Raw genomic sequence first — 19,053 nt, 5'->3', positions numbered from 1 at the left:
AGCAGGGAAGATTTCCGCCAAGTCTCTTAAACGATGCAAAACAAGCGTACAAAATAATTCGCGGTATCGTCCACCGGTCGTTTTTATTCACGCGCGTCCTCCTCTCTCTTTCCCGATTCAGGTTTCGCGCGATCGAGATCGCGAGGAGTGTTCACCGCGAAGCTTTAGTAGCCGATGGCGAGTTTTCGACAGGATCGCGAAGGAATCGAGGGTTTTTCGAGGGAAACTGGAACCTCGAGTTCATCGAAGCGCGTTGACGATAGATCTCTGCGTCTCGTAGATGGCGCGGCACGATGTCTCCGTGAGTTCTTGTTCCTCGGGCGTGTACGGATGACGCAGAAACGACTGTATACCGTTTCTACCGACTATGCAGGGCAGGGACATGTACACGTCTTTTTCCAGACCGTGTCGACAACCCTGAAAAAGGTTCGAACGAGATCGTGAGTACGATCTTGGCGCGCGTGTCCACCGCACCCGAGTTAGGAAGCATCGGTGAACGTGGGTACGAATAGGCGACCGAGGTTTTCGAGTCGTAACACGGATCATGGGTGCCGTGACGCGAGAACGATGATGGTACGTTGGACGAGAGGCGTGGAAAGGTGGGAGGAAAAGGAGCGGGTTGCGTTCTAGGCTCCGTGTCTAGCAGACCTTGCCTCGGACGTCTGGTTTTTTCCCCTAGAGGTTTCCGAGCGGATCCTGCGGCACCTGGCGAAGAGGCTCCCCATAACCCGTTCGTTACTCGGGGACTGGTTTACGCGTTTCATAGTTCTAATAATAGAGCGTGCGCCGGAGGGAAAACTATCCAACGTCGAAAAAGGGAACGAACGATGGTAGCTCGAGCGGATCTGCGTCCCCCGTTCACCGGACTCCGGGTCTATTTTGACCGGTGGAACGTTTACGTCACGGCTGCGAAACAACGGACGTAACCGTTGACCTTATTTCGTGCTCGTTACAACCATCGAGACTAACAATCGAATAATTTGTAAGAAAATTCGAGCCTAAGTCGGAACAGACCCGGAGGGTGCACCGTATACGAATACGAGAGACACCGTTACGGCGACACTACCGCGCGTTGAAATCACCGAACCGCTCGGTCTAAATCGTTTCTCTTTCGTTTTAAAAAAGGTATCGCGTTGGAAATATCGTTCTCTCGGATCCGTGTACGTTTACCCGTTCTCATAGTGTTTGCAACGCCGTTGACGCGAAACTGGAAGGATATTTTTCGTCGAATCGCGATTTGAAGATGTCGCGCGACAAACGAATCTCGTCGAACGATTCGAACGGTTCGATACCACACCTCTTGTCGCAAAATTGGAGATACCGGGAATGGATGAGATGCTTCGAACGGTCACCTTCAGGTATGCCGAGACGGTGATGCAGATACACGTGTTCCGTACGACAGCGTCGACGACTTCCGCGGCACAGATCCCTACGCCCCAGCTGCGGTAACCCTTCCTCTCGACGAGATCGCTGTCGCAGTCGATTACTTTTCTGTGAAGCTCGCCCCAAGATTCCGGGTCCGATTTCGTACCGATGTCCTTGTTGATGTCTTTCAGTTTGATTCCCATTACGGTCACGGCGGACCAAACGGGCACTGACCATCGGGGATTCATAGATCGCGTTTATGGATTCGTTGATTCGAATTGCGAGGAAAAAACGTTAACGCTGAGCTGGTTACCGGACGTGGGCCCGTTCTCGCAGATCACGGAAGCTTGCACCGCGCTCGAAGAAATCCCAAGCTTCTGCGCGATGAAGTAACGAAGTCTACAGCTGTCCAAGAATGTCCCCAATCCGATCACTCGCTGCGGCGGGAAACCCGAAAGCTTCATGGCCACGTAGGACAGTATGTCCACTGAAAGTTGCGAATTCGAGTATAAAAATACAATTTCCGTTATTTTCTTTTGGATCTTTGCGACGTCTAGGTGTTGCGACGTCAACGTTAAGGTCGTAGATCGTGAGAAATACCTGGCGTGGTCGCGATCAACAGCACGCTGTTCGGCGCGTATTTGCACACGTTCGGTACCACTTCCTTCAAGAGCTCCAAGTTTTCATTGAGCAAAGCGCCACGGTCCGGCTCGTTCGTGGCCTTGTCGCCTATCGTGATCACGCATACCGTCGCGTCTCTGGCCAAAGAGTAGTCTGGAAGAATAATTACGATAAACGAGAGAGGATCGCGTTCCAATACCCAGCGACGCATCCAACCGACTTGGAAGTACGCGGACAGATCGATTTCGAAAAATTGAAATAGCGAGAGGAGGGAATCGATCTCGTATATATTTTTCCGCGCGTGTAAGTTTCAGAATTATTTACGACAGAATGTGTCGAAGGAAAGGCCCGCCATTGGGTACGCCCTTGCCAATACCCGATAATCGCTCGCTAGGGCGAACGGGAGTAAAGAAAATATCGGGTGCAGAAATTGATCGTCACCTTTTGTACCGACGATCTTCGGATTGCCGAGAAACGCCGCCCCGTGGCTGATGTCTTCCGCTTCTGCCTTGGCTAAGTCCTCGTTTAGATCTATGAACACCAGCTCGGAGGCCAGCCGCTGCCCATAGCCCGGCACGAGCAACAGAAACGAAGATTATAAAGAGTAATTAACGGGAACCGGTCGCTAGCCGGCGGTCGGAGTTATTACGCACTCGGAATCGTTACGCAATCAAGACCCCCAGGAATCGCATTAAGTCTCTACGCGCGCGCGATCGATCGCGCCATTCGAGCGATCCCTTAATGCGAAGGATCGTTAGGATATGATCGTTTCTGTTCGAGCGGTACGAGGCTGCACCACGTGCCCTCCGCGAAGAGAGAGAGACCCACTTTGTCGGTGTCGGTCGATCGCGCTCCTGATGGATCCGAAAAAAATTGGAATTTTTCAAGCAATACGCGGTTCATTTAACGCCGGTGAACGCGAGACGGAGAGACATTTCGCAAAGACACCTTCCGTTCGAAATTTAATTCCACAGGTCGCTTCGTAAAGCCGTAACTTCGAGAGAGTAACTTGCGAAAGAAAATTTATACGAATCGCAACGATACTCTGGGAGGTGGTGAAAAATATTTTCCATCGAAACGTTCTTCCAGACTGAGAAATTTCCAATCCTCGGTAATTATCCGACGCTGGCTCGGGCAATGTACCCTCGATCCATTCTACTTTCATCGATGTCTCGTTTCTTTTCTCGCGTAATTAACATTTGCCCCCTCGTCGCTCAAAATGGGTAATCTCGCGTGGAAATTTGTTCGGTAACGCCGACACGGATCTCTACCCCGGTAGGCTCTCGGCACCGGTAATTATTCTTAATCACGGTCTAATTCGTCCGGTGAAAAAGTAGTCGGGTATCGTTTCTCTATGGCCACGTGGTTCGAACACATTTTCGTGGTGAATAGCTCTTGCACGCTTCCACACTTTCGCTTCCGCGCGAGCAGATGGACACATTTTTCTCCGACAGATGGTACTTTCACACGTTAAGACAAACCAGCGGCTACCATCAGAAACGGCTTCTTAATATATTACGTTACGCCCTTGTGCTTCCAATCTGTTATTGTACACCGCTTAATCACCATACTTCATCAAGCATGACTTCCGCAGCATGCATAATATCCCAGCTGATGAAGTTTCCTCGCAACCCTTCGCTCCGTTTTTTTTTTTCCATTTGCTATCCCTCCGTAATACCCGTACGTAGCTCGCGACGATATCGAGCGGTAATTAACTTACGAACCTCTTTGTGTACACTTTGTAATGGGATTTTTAACGACCCGTGACCGCCGCTACGAGGGGAGGAAGCGAGGGAAAAATTTCCACGACGAAGCGATCGACCAGCGTTGGCAAACGAATCGTTAGCGATCGGATCGATACTACTTTCGTTTCGGTGGATATCTCGGTCTCTCGCGCGGTTCTAGTTACCCAACTTCGTAACGTTTCACCCTCGGTTGCCCTCGTCCTTTCTGCTTCGCAGGGCCGCGGCCGATCCGAGGACACCGAAGGTGCGACACTCGATCCCACGAGCGTTTTATTATTCTTCCGGTATATCGCCTTTACTGTTTAACGAACGCTTCGAAACTATCATTTGACGTTGCTCTCGCGATGCTCGTTCGAATCGTAAACCGTCCGGGGCAAGGTGTACGGCTACCTCGGACGTTTATCGTCTCTCGAGTAGACGCAACCTTGGAAACGAATTACTCGTGCAGAAGATGTCCGAAATACTAGAACTGTGAGTCTCGCAGGGTAACTCAAATATCAAAATTCTGCGAAGAATCCGGTCCGATGCCTCGGAGCCCGAAGCCGTGAACGCCGACGATCGAGGAAAAGAGATACTCCAATTCTGGAAACAATTTTCCAGCTTGTCGAGGCTTCCGTGAATTTTCTCAAAGATCGAGCGAAGGCTGTGCCGACCGAGTCGATCGCGAGTTAGAGTCGAAAGGTTCGCGAAAGTTGTCCGTACGATTTGGTACCGTTCGAGGGCCGAGTGTCCAATAAAAGCAGAAAGTTAATCACCGATTCGTTAGTCCCTCGGCAAAGACGGTCCTTCGCGATTATTAATCGACTCACCGCGCGTAAATGCGGCATCGTATCCGATCGGAGAAATCGATACGAACGGCGTACACCGAATCTCGTCGGCTTCGGATCGGACATAGGATCCGATGGCAAGAAAAAGACACGACCCCTCGAGTCTACTAATTACAGGGCGTACCGCGTGGCCGGTCCACCTTGATTACCTTCGTCGTTGCGTCAACTTTTTTCGTCCTCGATACTTTTCGTCCGATACGGCGCTACGGGTCTCCGAGTCGAATTATCCGGGATGGAAAGAAAAAAGAAAAAAGGAAAAAGATGGAAAAAAAGGAGAAATTTATATCGCCGCGGCCAACGGAAATAATTACGGATGGACGAGTGCGTGGTCGATTAGCAATCAGCGGCCGTAATAACGATACCGGGTCTCCGGCTCGGTATTCGGTGCGATACCGAATCACTCGGTTCGCGTAACCGGCACCGGATCACCGTTCGTGCCGCCGTCTAATTTCCTTCTCGCGAGGGGGCCGCGCATTAAAACAAATTGAATAGCTCGAACGAGATTCGGAGCAGGAAGCGTCCGGTGGACGGAGAGCGGACTCCTCGTCGTCAGCACCGACCCGTGAGATGGTTTGTACGATTTAATGCGGCCCGACGGACATGACATGTTACAACGGGTCGTGGAACGACGAGAACAAGAAGAAGATGAACGTCTTATGCAAGCACTACCGAGGAGGAACTTGGGGCGTAGCGAGGTCCGCAAGGTGGACAGTAAGCCGCGGAGATGGTACCGGAACGCTCGTACCTTGGCGATCATCTCGTTGATGCGATCTGCCAAGCACCGGGACGAGGAGCGCAACCGCGCGGTTCGCTACCTCCTCTTCTTTTTCTTTCTCACCTCCTTGGCCCCCTTGCCCCTTCCACGACCGTCCCCCCTCGTTCGTTCTTACCCGTTCGCGGTCTCGTCGGCTCGTCTTCCACCGGCGCTTATTGGCACCGGTGGAGACTCGACCATTTTAGGTTACCCTAATGAGTTCGACGACTCCGCGGCGATGCCTCTCCGACGTGCCTTCGAATATTCCGAAACGCTCGCCCCCTTTTCGCGGAGTAAATTAACCGTGGATACTCTTTCGTGGAGCATCGGTTGTCGATCGTTGTAAAATTTCTTTAAAAGAGAGAAGGGAGAGGAGGATGCAAAATTTTGGCTTGGAGTGTTTCAAAAATTCCAAAATATTGAGAAACTTTCGATACTGTGCGTTCAAGTCACAATCTACGGACGTTCTCGATTGTTTTCACTCTAGGGGTCGTTCTCTACCGTCGGGTAACCGATGACGCAATAGCGATATCGGCATCGGTATGTACAGGGTGTCCCGTTTGAAATCGACCTGTTTATTCGAGACAACAGGCGCGAAGTTCGTACGCGTACGATAGTCTTACCATCGAAAGATTTTCGTTAATGTCTCGGGAAGTGTTCAATGCTCGAAGCTAATTTCTCGGGTCCCTTCGATCGCCTAAATGTTCATAGTCCTCTTAAAATTTCTCGTCGATCGGTCGTAGGTGTTTTTCGTAAGTACAGCCGCGTCGAACGACACCGCGCGGAATGTTCCTCGCGAGGTACCCGCGCCGACGACAGACGGAAACGGTTCGCGTGTAATGATACACAGTTATTGAAACTCTTGCACAATGTTGGTCAACGAGGTGGATAACAAGCGTCGACTGCGTATCCCTCCGCCCCCCTGACGACCGTCCACGCACGGCCTTCGCCCCTGCTTGCCCCCGTAACGATCCACGGAAACCGAAACCCGAAATTAGTCGCCCACGCTGATTACCCGAATGTACAGAGTGCAACGATTACGGCCAGGCTTTTCATCGTTGTTCCGTGGTTCACGGTTTCACCCCCATTTTCCTTCGACTCTGTCCGTGTGCTTCCTGCGCGTGCACACGCACGAAACAATTACTCGCGATTGTATTCGTTGGAGCGACCGGGCTAAGCAGATGCCACCGCTCTCGTTACATCGAGAACGCAAAACCTTGCGAGAGGGGGAACAAATTATACCTAACCTATCCCGACCCGGACCTAACCCCTGACGAACAGATCGAGTTCTCGTAAACCGTTTTATCGGTAAATTTCAAAAATCGAATTTTCCTCCTTTGGTTAAGTAACGTTCACGCTGCGAATCGCTTTCTCAAAAGTTGCAGTTCACCGATTCCGGGCCTTGTTGCTCGAATCGCAATAACCATCGAGTTCGTGGACGGATGAATTTTATTCCGCGAGGAAAGGAGCTCCTTGATATCGCCGCAATTGCTGCTTCCGCTGCAAGGGAGGGGGAAAGGTCCCTCCCGTTCGGGGCACGCGGGAAAAAACGACTCTCGGATGAGCGAACGCGATAAGGGCGGGGTGTCCTCGTAGACGGGTATGGATTTCAGCTTTCCTCCTCGGTGACTAACATAAATCAGGCCCGCGACGATCCTGCGGGGGCGTCCTGCGTGTAAATGCTCGCGTTACGATCCGATAACGAGCGGGAGGAAGCGCGTCGTTCCCTCTTCCACTTCGGTTCTTCTCGTCCTGCCCGTTCTTCTTTTTTTTCTCCCTTCGTCCTCTTCCCTCGCGTTCCGATCTTCCCGGCCTACTATCCCGTGGCCGAATTCCCTCTTCTGGTCTTTCGTGAATCATTTGCATAATAGCCTTTTTGATCCGGCACACTAACGAGCCCACATTCAGCCCCTCGTTCCCCGTAAACGTGCGTACGTACACGGTCCCACACGAGCAACCGGGTCGGGCCCCGTTCCTCGGACTCCTCCGCCCTTTGTCGAGCACGACTCGAAGATATTCTTCGAGATCCGCTAACCCAGACCACGTCCGACGATCATTCCCTCGGACAAATACGAATCACGCGCCGCGTCGACGCGACGCGCGTTCTTCTCGAGGGGAGAGTGCGCTCTCGTGAGAGAAGAAACCGTGATTCAAACGTGTACGCAAGTGTGTACGGTTGATTGTGATTTTTCTTTGAGACTCGACGCGAGAAAGAGGCTTTTAACATAGTAATCGGAATAATCGTAAAGTTGCATTAAAAATTATGATTCCGTAGAAAATGTTCGCGATTCGATCAAGAACGTGGAATATATCAGTGCATAAAATCAACTCTCGTGAGAGAAGAAGCCTTGAGTCAACCGTGTACACAAATACATACGGTCGATCGTGATTTTTCTTTGAGACTCGACGCGAGAAAGGGGCTTTTAACGCCGTAATCGGAATAATCGCAAAGTTGCATTACAAAATATGATTTTGTAGAAAATGTTCGCGATTCGATTAAGAACTTGGAATATATCAGTGTATGAAATCAACTCTCGTGAGAGAAGAAGCCTTGAGTCAACCGTGTACATAAATACATACGGTCGATCGTGATTTTTCTTTGCAACATGACTCGAGAAAGAGGCTTTTAAAACCGTAATCGGAATAATCGGAAAGTTGCATTAAAAATTATGATTCCGTAGAAAATATTTGCGATTCAATCAAGATCGTGGAATATACCGATGCGTAAAATCAACCGAGCAAAGCGGTAGAGGTTAGAAAGGAAAATGCTTGAAATTCTCGAAACCTTGAAAAGAATAGCGAGTCCGGCGGCAACGCCCGTGTAACCGCTACCGACGATGACGATTTTCACGCGATGACGGTCGACGAATTTCTCCGGCTGATTCGTCAGCAAACAGGACGCGGTGTTTCCGTTGATATCGACCCACTTCTTCTTCGCTACGGCCATTGTCGTTGAGTACGGTACTCGGGATCGGAGAGTCGCATCCCGAGGATTCGAGCGATTTGGAATTCGATCGGAAAATTTTAACTGTTTCTATGGAACTCGGTTAATTTGGCCTCCATCGGATCGATCGACGAAAGTAACGTGCAAACGTTGACGTCGATTCTTTGGATTTGAAGTTGTCCACCGACGGTAACGCGTGTGACTTTTATTTATTTGCGATTGTGTTGCCCAGATAGAAGTTTCCTTGAGAAAATCTACACCCCGAGGACTTTTTCGAAGAAGGATAAAACTCCAAATCGATAACAGATCGTGGATAATACTTTTCCCCGGTGAATATCGTATCCTTACCCGAGAACTTTCGTTTACCCTCCGTTGTAACGAAATCTATCGACAAAGTTCCATAATTCGATCCTCGTACACTTTGATCAATTCTCCTCAATCGCTCAGTATTTCAAGGCGCGGGCGAACGAAATCGCGCGGACAGCTGTCGAATTCGCGCAGGTGGGACGCGTTGTACGCGAACTTCCAATTTCCGCTTTGGCTCTCCAACGAGAACGATTTTTTTCTCTTTTACCGTGCATTCGGGATCCACTTACTTACGGTACCGGGCGGACCACGAATAACTAAATTGCGAACCAATTTAACGTCACCTTCCTAAATAACTTCCTCCCTACACCGTGCCATTATCGGACATATTTGAGCGCGAGGCGTGTAATTACGGTAGTTCCTAAACCTAAAACCCTCCTCGAAGAACGGGCCTTATGAAGTAATCTAACCGCGCGATTACGTCCCAATTACGTTAGACCGGTGTTTGAAGAAGATTTCGAGCGGGGTCTCGCGGACACTGGGCCGCATTATGGCACACGTCGAAGATCTACGGATCGACGCCACGAGCGACGCGTAATACGACACGGGATGGACAACCGGTCGTTCGCGAGGATAGTTTTCTAGGAAGTCGATCGCTGGTAGTGTCGTTTATTACGCCGATCGTATACGCGTACAGAGAACCGGTCGCCAGGTGCACCGACGTTATCGACGAGGACGCCTTCTAAAACGCTGCGTCCCTCGATCTTCTTGGCCCCGGAGCGCAATTTCCGGTGGTACGCGGCACAAAGTCCACCGTTTCACTCGTTCGTCTCGTTTTTCGACTCCTGGAACAAGCCGCATTCGCGCAGCGTGAATCGTATGCTGTCGGCGCACGTCTGCACCGCCGTCTTCTCCCGGTCGGTCAGCTTCTGTCTAACGGTGCAATAGACACCCTCCCGGCCGATGACACAGGGCACCGACATGAACACGTCCTTGTCCGTTCCGTGGGTGCAACTCTGTGAACACCAAGTACCCTTTCTTCGAGCAGCGTGTAAATCGTCCGGGCCCTTCGCGCACCGACCGAGGCGACGCGTCTCGAGAGAGACGCTCCCGTCGATGGCTCGACGCGTGGGTCTGATTTATACAACGTGTTCGCGGGAAGAGGTACCGATGTAACTTTTAACTTTTCCAATTGCCTCCACCTAGCCTTTTCGATGGATCGGTTAGTCGAATCTTGTATTTTTAAAGAAATTCTACAACAATTTTTCGATTCAATTTGTGCAAAATTTTATAGAGTTCGATGAATCGTAAAAGTACAATTACTCACGACGGTGAAGTGATTTCGAAGAAGCAAATAAAATGAAAGGTGCGCACCGCGAAAAGTTGGGAAACCTTTAGAGAAATGAAACTCCGTCTACTCTTTTGCATCGAACGGTGAGTAAATTATATAATTACGTATACGATTGTACAAAATAAATAAATAATTGAATACTCGATCGTACGAGCAGACGGGGACGCTTACGTGTATGTGGGTCGAGGCAGGAAGCACGACTTTGGTATTCCTGACAATAGCGTCGACGATTTCGGACGTACAAAGAGCGTGTCCCCAACAATTTAGTCCCTTCTTTTCATCGAGTTCTTTGCCGCTGAAACGTGCACGCGCAAAATGTGACCGGAACGTTTCACTTTTCCACGGATCCTGTACTTACGTGTACAACTGTTCTTTGGTTTACACGTGGAAACGAGATTACCAACCTGTTCTTCACGGCCTCGGTGACTTCGTACCACTTTTCAGGGTCGTCCGGCTGTCCTATTCTAGGGTTTATGTCGCGGAGCTTCATACCCCCGACGTGAACGCTCGACCATATAGGAACTGTGAACAGTGACGTTTAATTATTACGCGCAGTTCGGTAAAACGAAGTGTTCGTAAAATCCTCGATGATCGTTCGTCGCGGGTTATTCTCGATAACACTCCGACCGAGTCTCGTTTTTCATACCGTTCGGTGTACAGGGTGTCTCGCTTAAATCGAACGTCTGAATCATTTCGAGCGGCCACTTTGAACGCCCGATAAAGTGAGCCGATTTATCGTCTCTCTCTCTCGTTTCATTATTTTTGTATCGTTCCGATATAAACACATTTTTCTTACTCAAAATCGCTTCAAGGACGCGATGTCGTGCATCGTCGAACTCGTTTCGATGGCGTCTACAATGTCGCGTTGTAAGATAAAAAATTTTAATGCGCAAAAAATGTCGATGACTTCGAAGTAACCTTCGGGACGACTTTCTCGATCATCGTAAGATGCGAACCATTTTATTATCCTCTCGATAATCTTTTCTTACCTTCCGTAATAGCGAAACTAATTTAGATGTTCTATTTTAACGAGACATGGCGTATTTCAAGACGTTATTATTATTATTATTATTACTTTGTAATTGAATAATGTTGCATTAATGTAGTTATAATAATACCGATAACGCGGAAGTGATCGCCAACATTACGATCATGTATTCGTAATTAAATTTTTTTAAAAATATCCTGCGGCTTGATCGTTGCAAGATCGATAGATACGGTGAATATCGTTTAGAATTTTTATTTCCTCGAAAGAAAATAATTTATCCTTAACGAGGTAAACGATCGTCCGCGCGTGATCGATCGCTTTTACGTAAAATAAAACGCTACAAGGTACCAGCCATGTCTCCGTGAGCCCCGATCGTCATGCAACTGACGGAACTGCGCGCCGTGTTCAATCTCTTGCTGAGAAAGTCCTGGAACCTTGCGCAATCGATCAAAGTTCCGGTGCCAAGGACACGATTCGAGGGAAATCCAGATAGTTTCCAAGTAATGTAAGACATCACGTCGGTCGGCTTCGTCACCACCAGTAGAACGGACTTGCAGGCGAATTTTGCAATACTCGGTACGATGGTCTTGAACATTTTGAAGTTATGCTTTACGTTTGGAGTTTCACCAACCCCTGTCTCGCACGCGCTGATTATCACCACCGCCGATTCCTTCACCATGCTGAAGTCTGTTGATAGAAACGTTACAAACGACGAAGAACCTGTTGAAAGTATTCTATTTTTAAAAATTTCCGACAATAAAATTTCTAATTCGAACAGCACCTTTCCTGTTCGATACTTCTCACGAAACTGTTACTTCTTTCAAACGGATTTTTTCAAAGGAAAAAAATAGATCCAAGGAGAATTATCCGAGAATGAAAGTTAACTGTTCTTTTCGATCTCGGAAAAAAATAAATTGCATACGAGAAGGTGGAACTAGAGAGACGTTGTCGGTCGTAGAAAACTCGTAAAAGTCGTTCGCGAGCGTATTCGCTGAATATTCATGCGAAACGAGTTTCAACCGGAGAGAAAATTGGGAAAAATTGTCGAGAATCGGTTATCCCTTCCCAGAAATCTTTCGCTCGAGACATCTCGCTCCGTAATGAAGCGATCGTAGGCCGTTGGAATACAAAATACTGGTAGGGATCAAATACACCTTTTTCCACCGTTTCGGGGACACGGGATTCTCTTTTTCGGAGAGATGCGCCGATAACGGCACGAAGAGTACACAATCCAGCCGAACTGGGGAAATAAAAAGCACGGATTTCGGTTAACACCTTTATAGACGCCGTGTAACCGTGCATCGCGGCTGCGTTACGCGCGAGATACGCTCTCCCTTGGCCGAGGAGATGATGTTCGAGATAAATTAGTCGGTAAAAAGTCGGGACTGTTCTACTTGTTCCAGTAATTGCTACCTCGGATGGGCTCAGATTAAAGGGGAGCGGTGTGGCGCTGCGCGGACGCGAGTATTTCGAGCGCAACGTCCAGCGTACGAACGATGGGATTCGATAAAACGTATTTTGGTTTAATTACTTTTCGTACGAGTCGGGAACAGCGCGTACAAAAATCCTATCGAGCTCTGTAATAATGTCCACGAGTGACGTGAAAATATTTTCAAAAATTCGAAAAGCGAAGAGAAATTTCGATTTTTTGAAACAGGAGGTGTTTCTCATCGAACGGAGTATCTCGTGAATCCGTTCGAGTCGCCACAGGGAAGCAGGAAACCGCGAGAGATTCGAGGCATCGTTTTCATTGCTACGACCGCGAAAGGCACCGTACGACCAGGCTTTTGTTCCCGAATTCCCGAGCAAGGTGGTATATTTTTTTACAAGCGACCGTTTTACGGGGGCCAGCGCGACCACGTACGCGAGACAGAGACAGAGGGACGCGGTGGACGCTGAGAAAGCCGGAGAAACCGAAAAAAAATGTATCGTGGAGTCGATCACAGCCGAGATAAATAAGAGTGGCACGAAATTTACGAGCCTGGCTCGTGAAAAGCTCGGGGAAACGCTTGCTCGTTGACCGTGGCCGCGTGTAAGCACGCGGCGATGTAGATGAGGACCGAGATTAAAGGACAGGACCAGAAGGATCCGGATCTCGGAACTCGCTCCTAACCCAAAAACTCATTCCCCCCTTTCGGGGCTGTGACCGTTGTTTCTGACCCGGTGCACGTTGACAGAGGTACCCTGACGCGGAACACGATGCGACGTCTCGTCTCTTAAAATGGCCGTCGATCGAGCCGGACCGATGTTTCGCCAGGCTCATCGGTCCGGACCTATCGATCCGAAATTGCTGGAACTGGTCGTGAGGTAGGATTATCGTTCGATCGCCGACACGCGAAGAGAATCGCTCCGCTGTCTCCGAACGATCGCTCCCGGGCCCTCGATTCATTGGCAGTAAGTAGGCTACGACGACGACGACGAAAGCGCTCGTGACGCGACTCACTTCCGCGCGAAACACTCTTGTCGTTTCGGAATTTTTGGAACGTTGCACGGACCGTCCACAACTGCCGAGGATACCAACGGGGGACAGAAAGTGGGTAAAGAAATCTTAACGTTCGAACATCGAGTATAAAATATCGTAGAAACGAATCGAGACAAGACCGGTTTAAGCTACCGGCGAGCTTTGTAAGCCTACTGTACGATCGTGCAGAGAGGCACCTGTACATCCGTGCGCGTCTAGAGCCAGCTCCGAAGCAATGCTACAAAAGATATCCGAAGGGACGAATGAAGAATAAGAATGGCGGGAGCCGCGTTTTTAAAGAAAAAACAAAAAAAAGAAAGAGTAAAAATGACGCAGAGCGAGACGCAACAAAGTACCTGACGTGCCAGTTATTAGGGGACTTCCCAAAAAAACGCCGACGTGCTGAATGTCTTCGGCCTCGGCGGAAGCCTTGTTCGCGTCGTGGTCGATCAGGCAGACCTCGCTCGCCAATCTCTAAAGATCACGGAGAATCAAACGGTTGATCGAGCGTTGCGATTCGCGCTCCACGGCTATACTAACTCTGAGCAGGATCGCGATGGCGCAGGCCATTCCGAGCTTTCCTATGCCAACGATCGAGACTTTGACGCGATGCGGATAGACGTCGCACGGGCCCAGCTGGGTCGTTATCAAGGCGTTCTTCGTGGTGGTCGTGATCGGGAGGACTTTGTCGTCCTGCAACGTACGGATTCCGTGTCACGCGGAGGGCTAGCTGAAGCAGCGATGGTTCTTCGTTTATCGTACAGCAGGCATGTACTACTCGGCACTGGGAGAACGAGTTCCCAACCGCGCATGCGCGATCCTCGCGGAGTCCCGTCTCCCTCCACTTTCTCCACTGCGCTTCTCGGACGGTCTCGCGGTCACCCCCACTCCTCCGCCTTTCACCGTGACGTCAAGTTGCCCGTAAGAGTGGCCCGCCGCTTGCCCGCGAGTCGAAACGAGCGCTCCGGCTCGCGAGGACTAGCGAAACTTTCCGTTTCTATTTTGCTCTCGCTCGCTCGTGTTACGCACGAGTACCCTTTACTCGTCCCTCCCGCGCCTCGTTCGCGAAACGAAATCGACAAAATCGCGCGTTCTCTCTTCCGTGATTTCGTCCTACAATCGTCCGGCTGAGATCGTTTCAAAGTGAAATGTAATTTCATTTTTTCTTGTCAAAATTGTCATCTCGTCGTCCGGACAAGAATTCTTTCCCGCCTTTGGCACACAGCGGCGCGGTAACGGGACAGAGCGGGAGAACGGTGCCGAGGCTTGGGACATGCCTGCTCTACGGGATATCCCATTGTCCGCGAACGAAGGTAGGGAACAGAAACGGAAAATACCTCGCGAAAATTTGCATCGTCGCACGTGTCGCTGTCGACGTCGGTCTCGTTCCTCTTCGAGAGCGCCACCGAATCGTTCCTCTTGGCCGTAGTAGTCTCCTCCATTCCTGCAAGGAGAACGTGAAATCGTAAGTTCGTTAACTTCGCGGTTTCATCGGGGCAATTCGATCGTCGAATTTAAGTCTCGCGCGGACCTTTTAGGGCGCTAATTGGGTGCCGCGAGTTGAGACGTTCCACGGCTCGGAACTCTCCTCAGATTCCCCCTCCCACCCCCCACAGACTGGAGCGCGTTATTGACTCTGGCTCGGACCCTCGAGATGCAGCCAAGGTGGTCGCCGTTCCTCGGCGTTCACCTGAAACAAGCGGCAGGTAGAAGGCTCCGGTGCTCGCTCTTATGCAGATCCGGATCGACCTACGCAACAACGGCGATGCTTCGAAGGGAGCCAGGTATTTCAGGCTAATCGCGCTCTCCGTTACGAGAAACGGAGTGGAGCCGTGGAGAGAAGACAACGCGCGGGAAATCCTGCCGCGGAGAATAACGACGGAAGTTATCCGCGCGGTTCGCTGTAAATTAGCCGCAGGTAGTCGCCCCGGGAGCGCAGGTACATCGCGCCGGATTGTTCGTATATTTCTGACCCTGTACCCACGCGCGCACGAGCCGGCCGATGCGCGTAAAATACATTATTTTCGTGCGTCGATCGCAAGACTGCTACCCGCGTGTTATTTTTTTACAACGATTAACGCTCTACGCGTACGTTTCTATCTTCGTTTCGCACCTCTCGCGTATCTCCGCTTGGTCGATACGGTGAACTTTTACGGAAACTTTTTTTCTTTTCGTTACGAAAATGAACTACGGTTCGATTTGATAAATTCTCTGCAACCCGTGCACACTTCTTTTGCGCGAGATGCTGGGAACTCGCGCGAGTTGAGAATTTGTTCGTAGTATTCGCTCGAGTCGAAGAAACACGAGCAGCGGCGCGAACGAATTTGCTCGAGACCGTGGTGTTATTTATTTCCAAAAATGAAACGTGTCGCGCGTTCGTTCTCGCACTTCTTCGATTTCGTCGAATAAACCCTTCCAACGAGTTGTATTCCGTACCAAAAGGGAACGCTCCGAAGACTCGCCGAGCCAGTTAGCTCGCTCGTAACACTTAAAACGATCGGGTACTCGTCGTTTCCGCTAACGTTCAAGACGATCGGAAGCTTCTCCGATACAGAGGTGCTTAGAAGTCGGTTCGTACGCTCGAACGAGAAGAGACGGACGAAATAATCGTCTTCGAACAAAAAATGGTAAATAATACACAAGACTGTACAATATTTATTCGTTCACCGCGACGTGTTCGCTTTACGATACGACGTTCAACGTTCGTCGCAAAGTTCCGCTGGAAACATTTATCCGTACAAAAATATGGTCCGTCTCGGTAAAGAGTTCGCAGGCGGTACCAACGAAGACGGCGAACCCTCTTAGCGAAGCTTTTTCGTTTACCCCGGAGCCGTTCGATAAATTAGACCCGATGTTTGCCCGCCGAGGCGTTCCCAGTAGTTGGGCCATCGCGGAAGCTTAACACACATTCGAAAGATGGATCTACCGTTCCCGTGGAAGAAGAGGTCCCTTCTTTTCGCGCGCGGTCCTCGACGCGAGCGGAGCGCCACTCTGCTCCCAGACACATTCAATTTTAACGTTAATAATCGGCAGGAAAAATGGCCGGCTTAAACGCGGCCATTAATCAGCGCCGATCGATATTGCGAATGCGGCTTAACGACGGAGAGATAACATCGCCCGTCCCGGGCCAGAGTTATTGAATCGCGTCAAATAATATACGAGCCAATAATGTATGAATAGTCCTGCAATTATGGCTCGCCCGATCGTATCTAAGGGCGCGTTGTAATTTAGTAATCGTTCATTCTCGCCGCGCGGGCGGGGATCCACCCTACGAATACGAGGGACTCGCGATCCCGTGCACGCGATTGTTTTCGCCGAGGAGCCGCGAATTTGTCCATACTGGGTACCCAATTCATCGTTTCGTTCGCCAACAGGCGAGTTCCATGGGTCGAAACCGTGTACCGAGAGCTCCGGGTCTCAAAGCGAGACGCGGGAATTCCACGCGCGCGTAGAAACTTCCGGACGATGAGTCACTCCAACGAGATAATACGTCTCGGTTTTTTACCGACCCCGTGGTACTTATCATCATTCATAATACTAGTTGAAATCGGTATCTATGAATTAAACGATTCCTCAGCAAGCGGAGCCCGCGTAGCATCGCCGTGGCGAGGAAGTAATTTAAACTCCGACGTTTATAGCGAGGCACCGGCAACTGGGAACGGAACGACCCGCTCCTAGATAATTAATTTTCCGCTTTAATTAATCATCCCCGCGATTTTATCGACCGACCGGGTCAAGGAACAATACCGATCGCGTAAAGCAAGCCCTAAGCCCGTTATCGCGCCGTTTGCGCGAAACTTGCTCGCCTTGATTTACCGTACCGATCTACCAATTAACGAAACGCCACGTGTCGGGGGGAAGACAATAAATTGTTGACACCCACGGATTTAGCGGTTCGCGCATTACGAATTCCACGTGGTTTTTTTTTCTCTATTTTTTTTTATTTCTTTTTCGAAACGGAAGCAAACCGGTTCCTTTCTAAATGTCAATCAAGTCGCGACGGTTGCGATCGAGAAATCGAGTGGCCGCTCGAGGCCACTCTACGGATATCCCCACCGTGTCCTTATCCGAAACTAAAGAAATTAATCGGCTGTTCAAGGTCGTCGCGTATCCCCACCTACCTACGCGCGTTCGCAAAAATTGATCGTCCGTTCAAGGTCACCTTGGGGATATCTCCACGGTAACCCTATACAACTATCCTGCACCGTTAGGCTACCTCCCTGTCTCGAATACACAGGGACACGTTCTGCGTTCGTTGGCTTCGATGGTGTCCGTTGCCACGCTTTTATCGCAACAATCGATTTGTTGATCGCCTCTGACCGAGTCCCTCGATCGTGATTCAAAATCTTCCCCGAAGGAACTCGTCACCGGTGCCGGATCCGCTCCAATCCGCGCACGATCGTCGTAGGTGTCGTATAATTAACGCCCAGCGGGAAACGAGGTCTCCGTCCAATGAGCAATTTGCGACCCGGTGACGAAATTCTATTTCACGGAACCGTTGTTTCGTCGAACCGAGCTCACCGAGAAACGAAGATAGACGAAACGATATCGGCCACCGGGCGCAGGAATGTATGATTAATTGGAGCCCGAAATGGCGCACGGTCGCGAACGGTTTTTTAATTAACCGCGGGTCCCGGGCGACGTGACAGCCCGAGAGTCCGAATCGTCCCGCGATAAAGGCGCGATTGGTCGATAACGATGTCTCTCGTGAGGCAAGATTCAACCGAGCGAACGGTGCAAACGAGTCCCCGCTTTGCTCGCCGCGGAGATAGTCCTTGAAGGTTGGTCGTAAGCAACCGATCTTCTGGTACCCGGGCCCAGTCAACCGATCCAGACACCGGCTCGCGCATGCCTCCGGTGCACAATGGTTGGTAGTACTGCAGCTGATACAAGTATGTTCGCCGTGCAACCGGAATTTTAATTGGCTATTTGTTTGTCCGCTACACTTCGCGGCGCAGCTATTGTCCGGTTTGCCGGGGAAGAACGATCACCGTTCCCTCCTACCCGTCTCGGTCCACCCGCGTGCCCCGTTACCCCTCCTACCCGGTTACTTTTCACCGGCACGGTGTTAATCCACCGAGAGAAAAGTCCTCTCCGGTTTGAGGGATCGAGGTCTCTCGATCGAGTGCCTCGAGTGCGTTACGATTTTTCGAACATAACCCCTCCCAATCCCTCCCTTCTACGTTCCGGTACCCGACGCAACGAAGATCGAGACTCGATGAAATTGCAGTTATTACGCGGGAACTGTACCGGGGCATGCATGTATAATCCCCCCGGTTGGTCGCGGCGCGTATCGTTTCGCGGTACCACTTATCGAGTCATTAAGTATTATACGGTGTAATTGCGCCGTTTTTACCGGTGGTTCCTACTGCCGAGCGACATTAATCATCGATACGATCTTCTTTTCGACGCCGCCATTGCCAATGTCTCAATTTACTCCGAAGAGAGAAAGAGAGAAAGAGAAAGAGAGAGAAAGAGAGAGAAATGTAGAGAGAGAGGGAATTTCGTCGGTCCACCTCTTCGGATTTATCTTCGTCGAATCTAATTTCGGGTCCCGGGCGCGCTGCTGCCTACGAATTTAATTCCGCGGCGCGTTGCACTACCCGATTCTCTTCGGTAACGCGGCCTAATAAATTAGGAAGCGACAGGCCCCCGCGATTCGCTTTAATCGCCGGCGCAAGAACCGAGGCG

The 19,053-nt window shown here is 50.3% G+C and overlaps 1 protein-coding gene across 1 annotated transcript; it reads right to left on the bottom strand.

Annotated features, from left to right (window-relative positions):
• Positions 1–240: 240 nt before the first annotated feature.
• Positions 241–14,133, bottom strand: LOC143148413 (uncharacterized). Its single transcript, XM_076314717.1, has 17 exons — positions 14,125–14,133; positions 13,903–14,055; positions 13,719–13,836; positions 11,250–11,588; positions 10,318–10,435; positions 10,085–10,208; positions 9,385–9,578; positions 8,976–9,027; positions 8,739–8,799; positions 8,515–8,640; positions 8,342–8,458; positions 8,098–8,276; positions 2,428–2,545; positions 1,966–2,139; positions 1,679–1,852; positions 1,353–1,594; positions 241–417 (listed from the first exon to the last, which is right to left on the bottom strand). Exons 1-17 carry the CDS (start codon positions 14,131–14,133, stop codon positions 241–243), a joined length of 2,475 nt encoding a protein of 824 aa, XP_076170832.1.
• Positions 14,134–19,053: the final 4,920 nt, after the last annotated feature.

This window comes from Ptiloglossa arizonensis, chromosome 6 (assembly GCF_051014685.1).
Source record: "Ptiloglossa arizonensis isolate GNS036 chromosome 6, iyPtiAriz1_principal, whole genome shotgun sequence".
In the NCBI taxonomy this organism is placed as follows: domain Eukaryota; kingdom Metazoa; phylum Arthropoda; class Insecta; order Hymenoptera; family Colletidae; genus Ptiloglossa; species Ptiloglossa arizonensis.
Note: the sequence above shows the minus strand (reverse complement) of the source record. Positions and strands in the feature narration are given on the sequence as shown.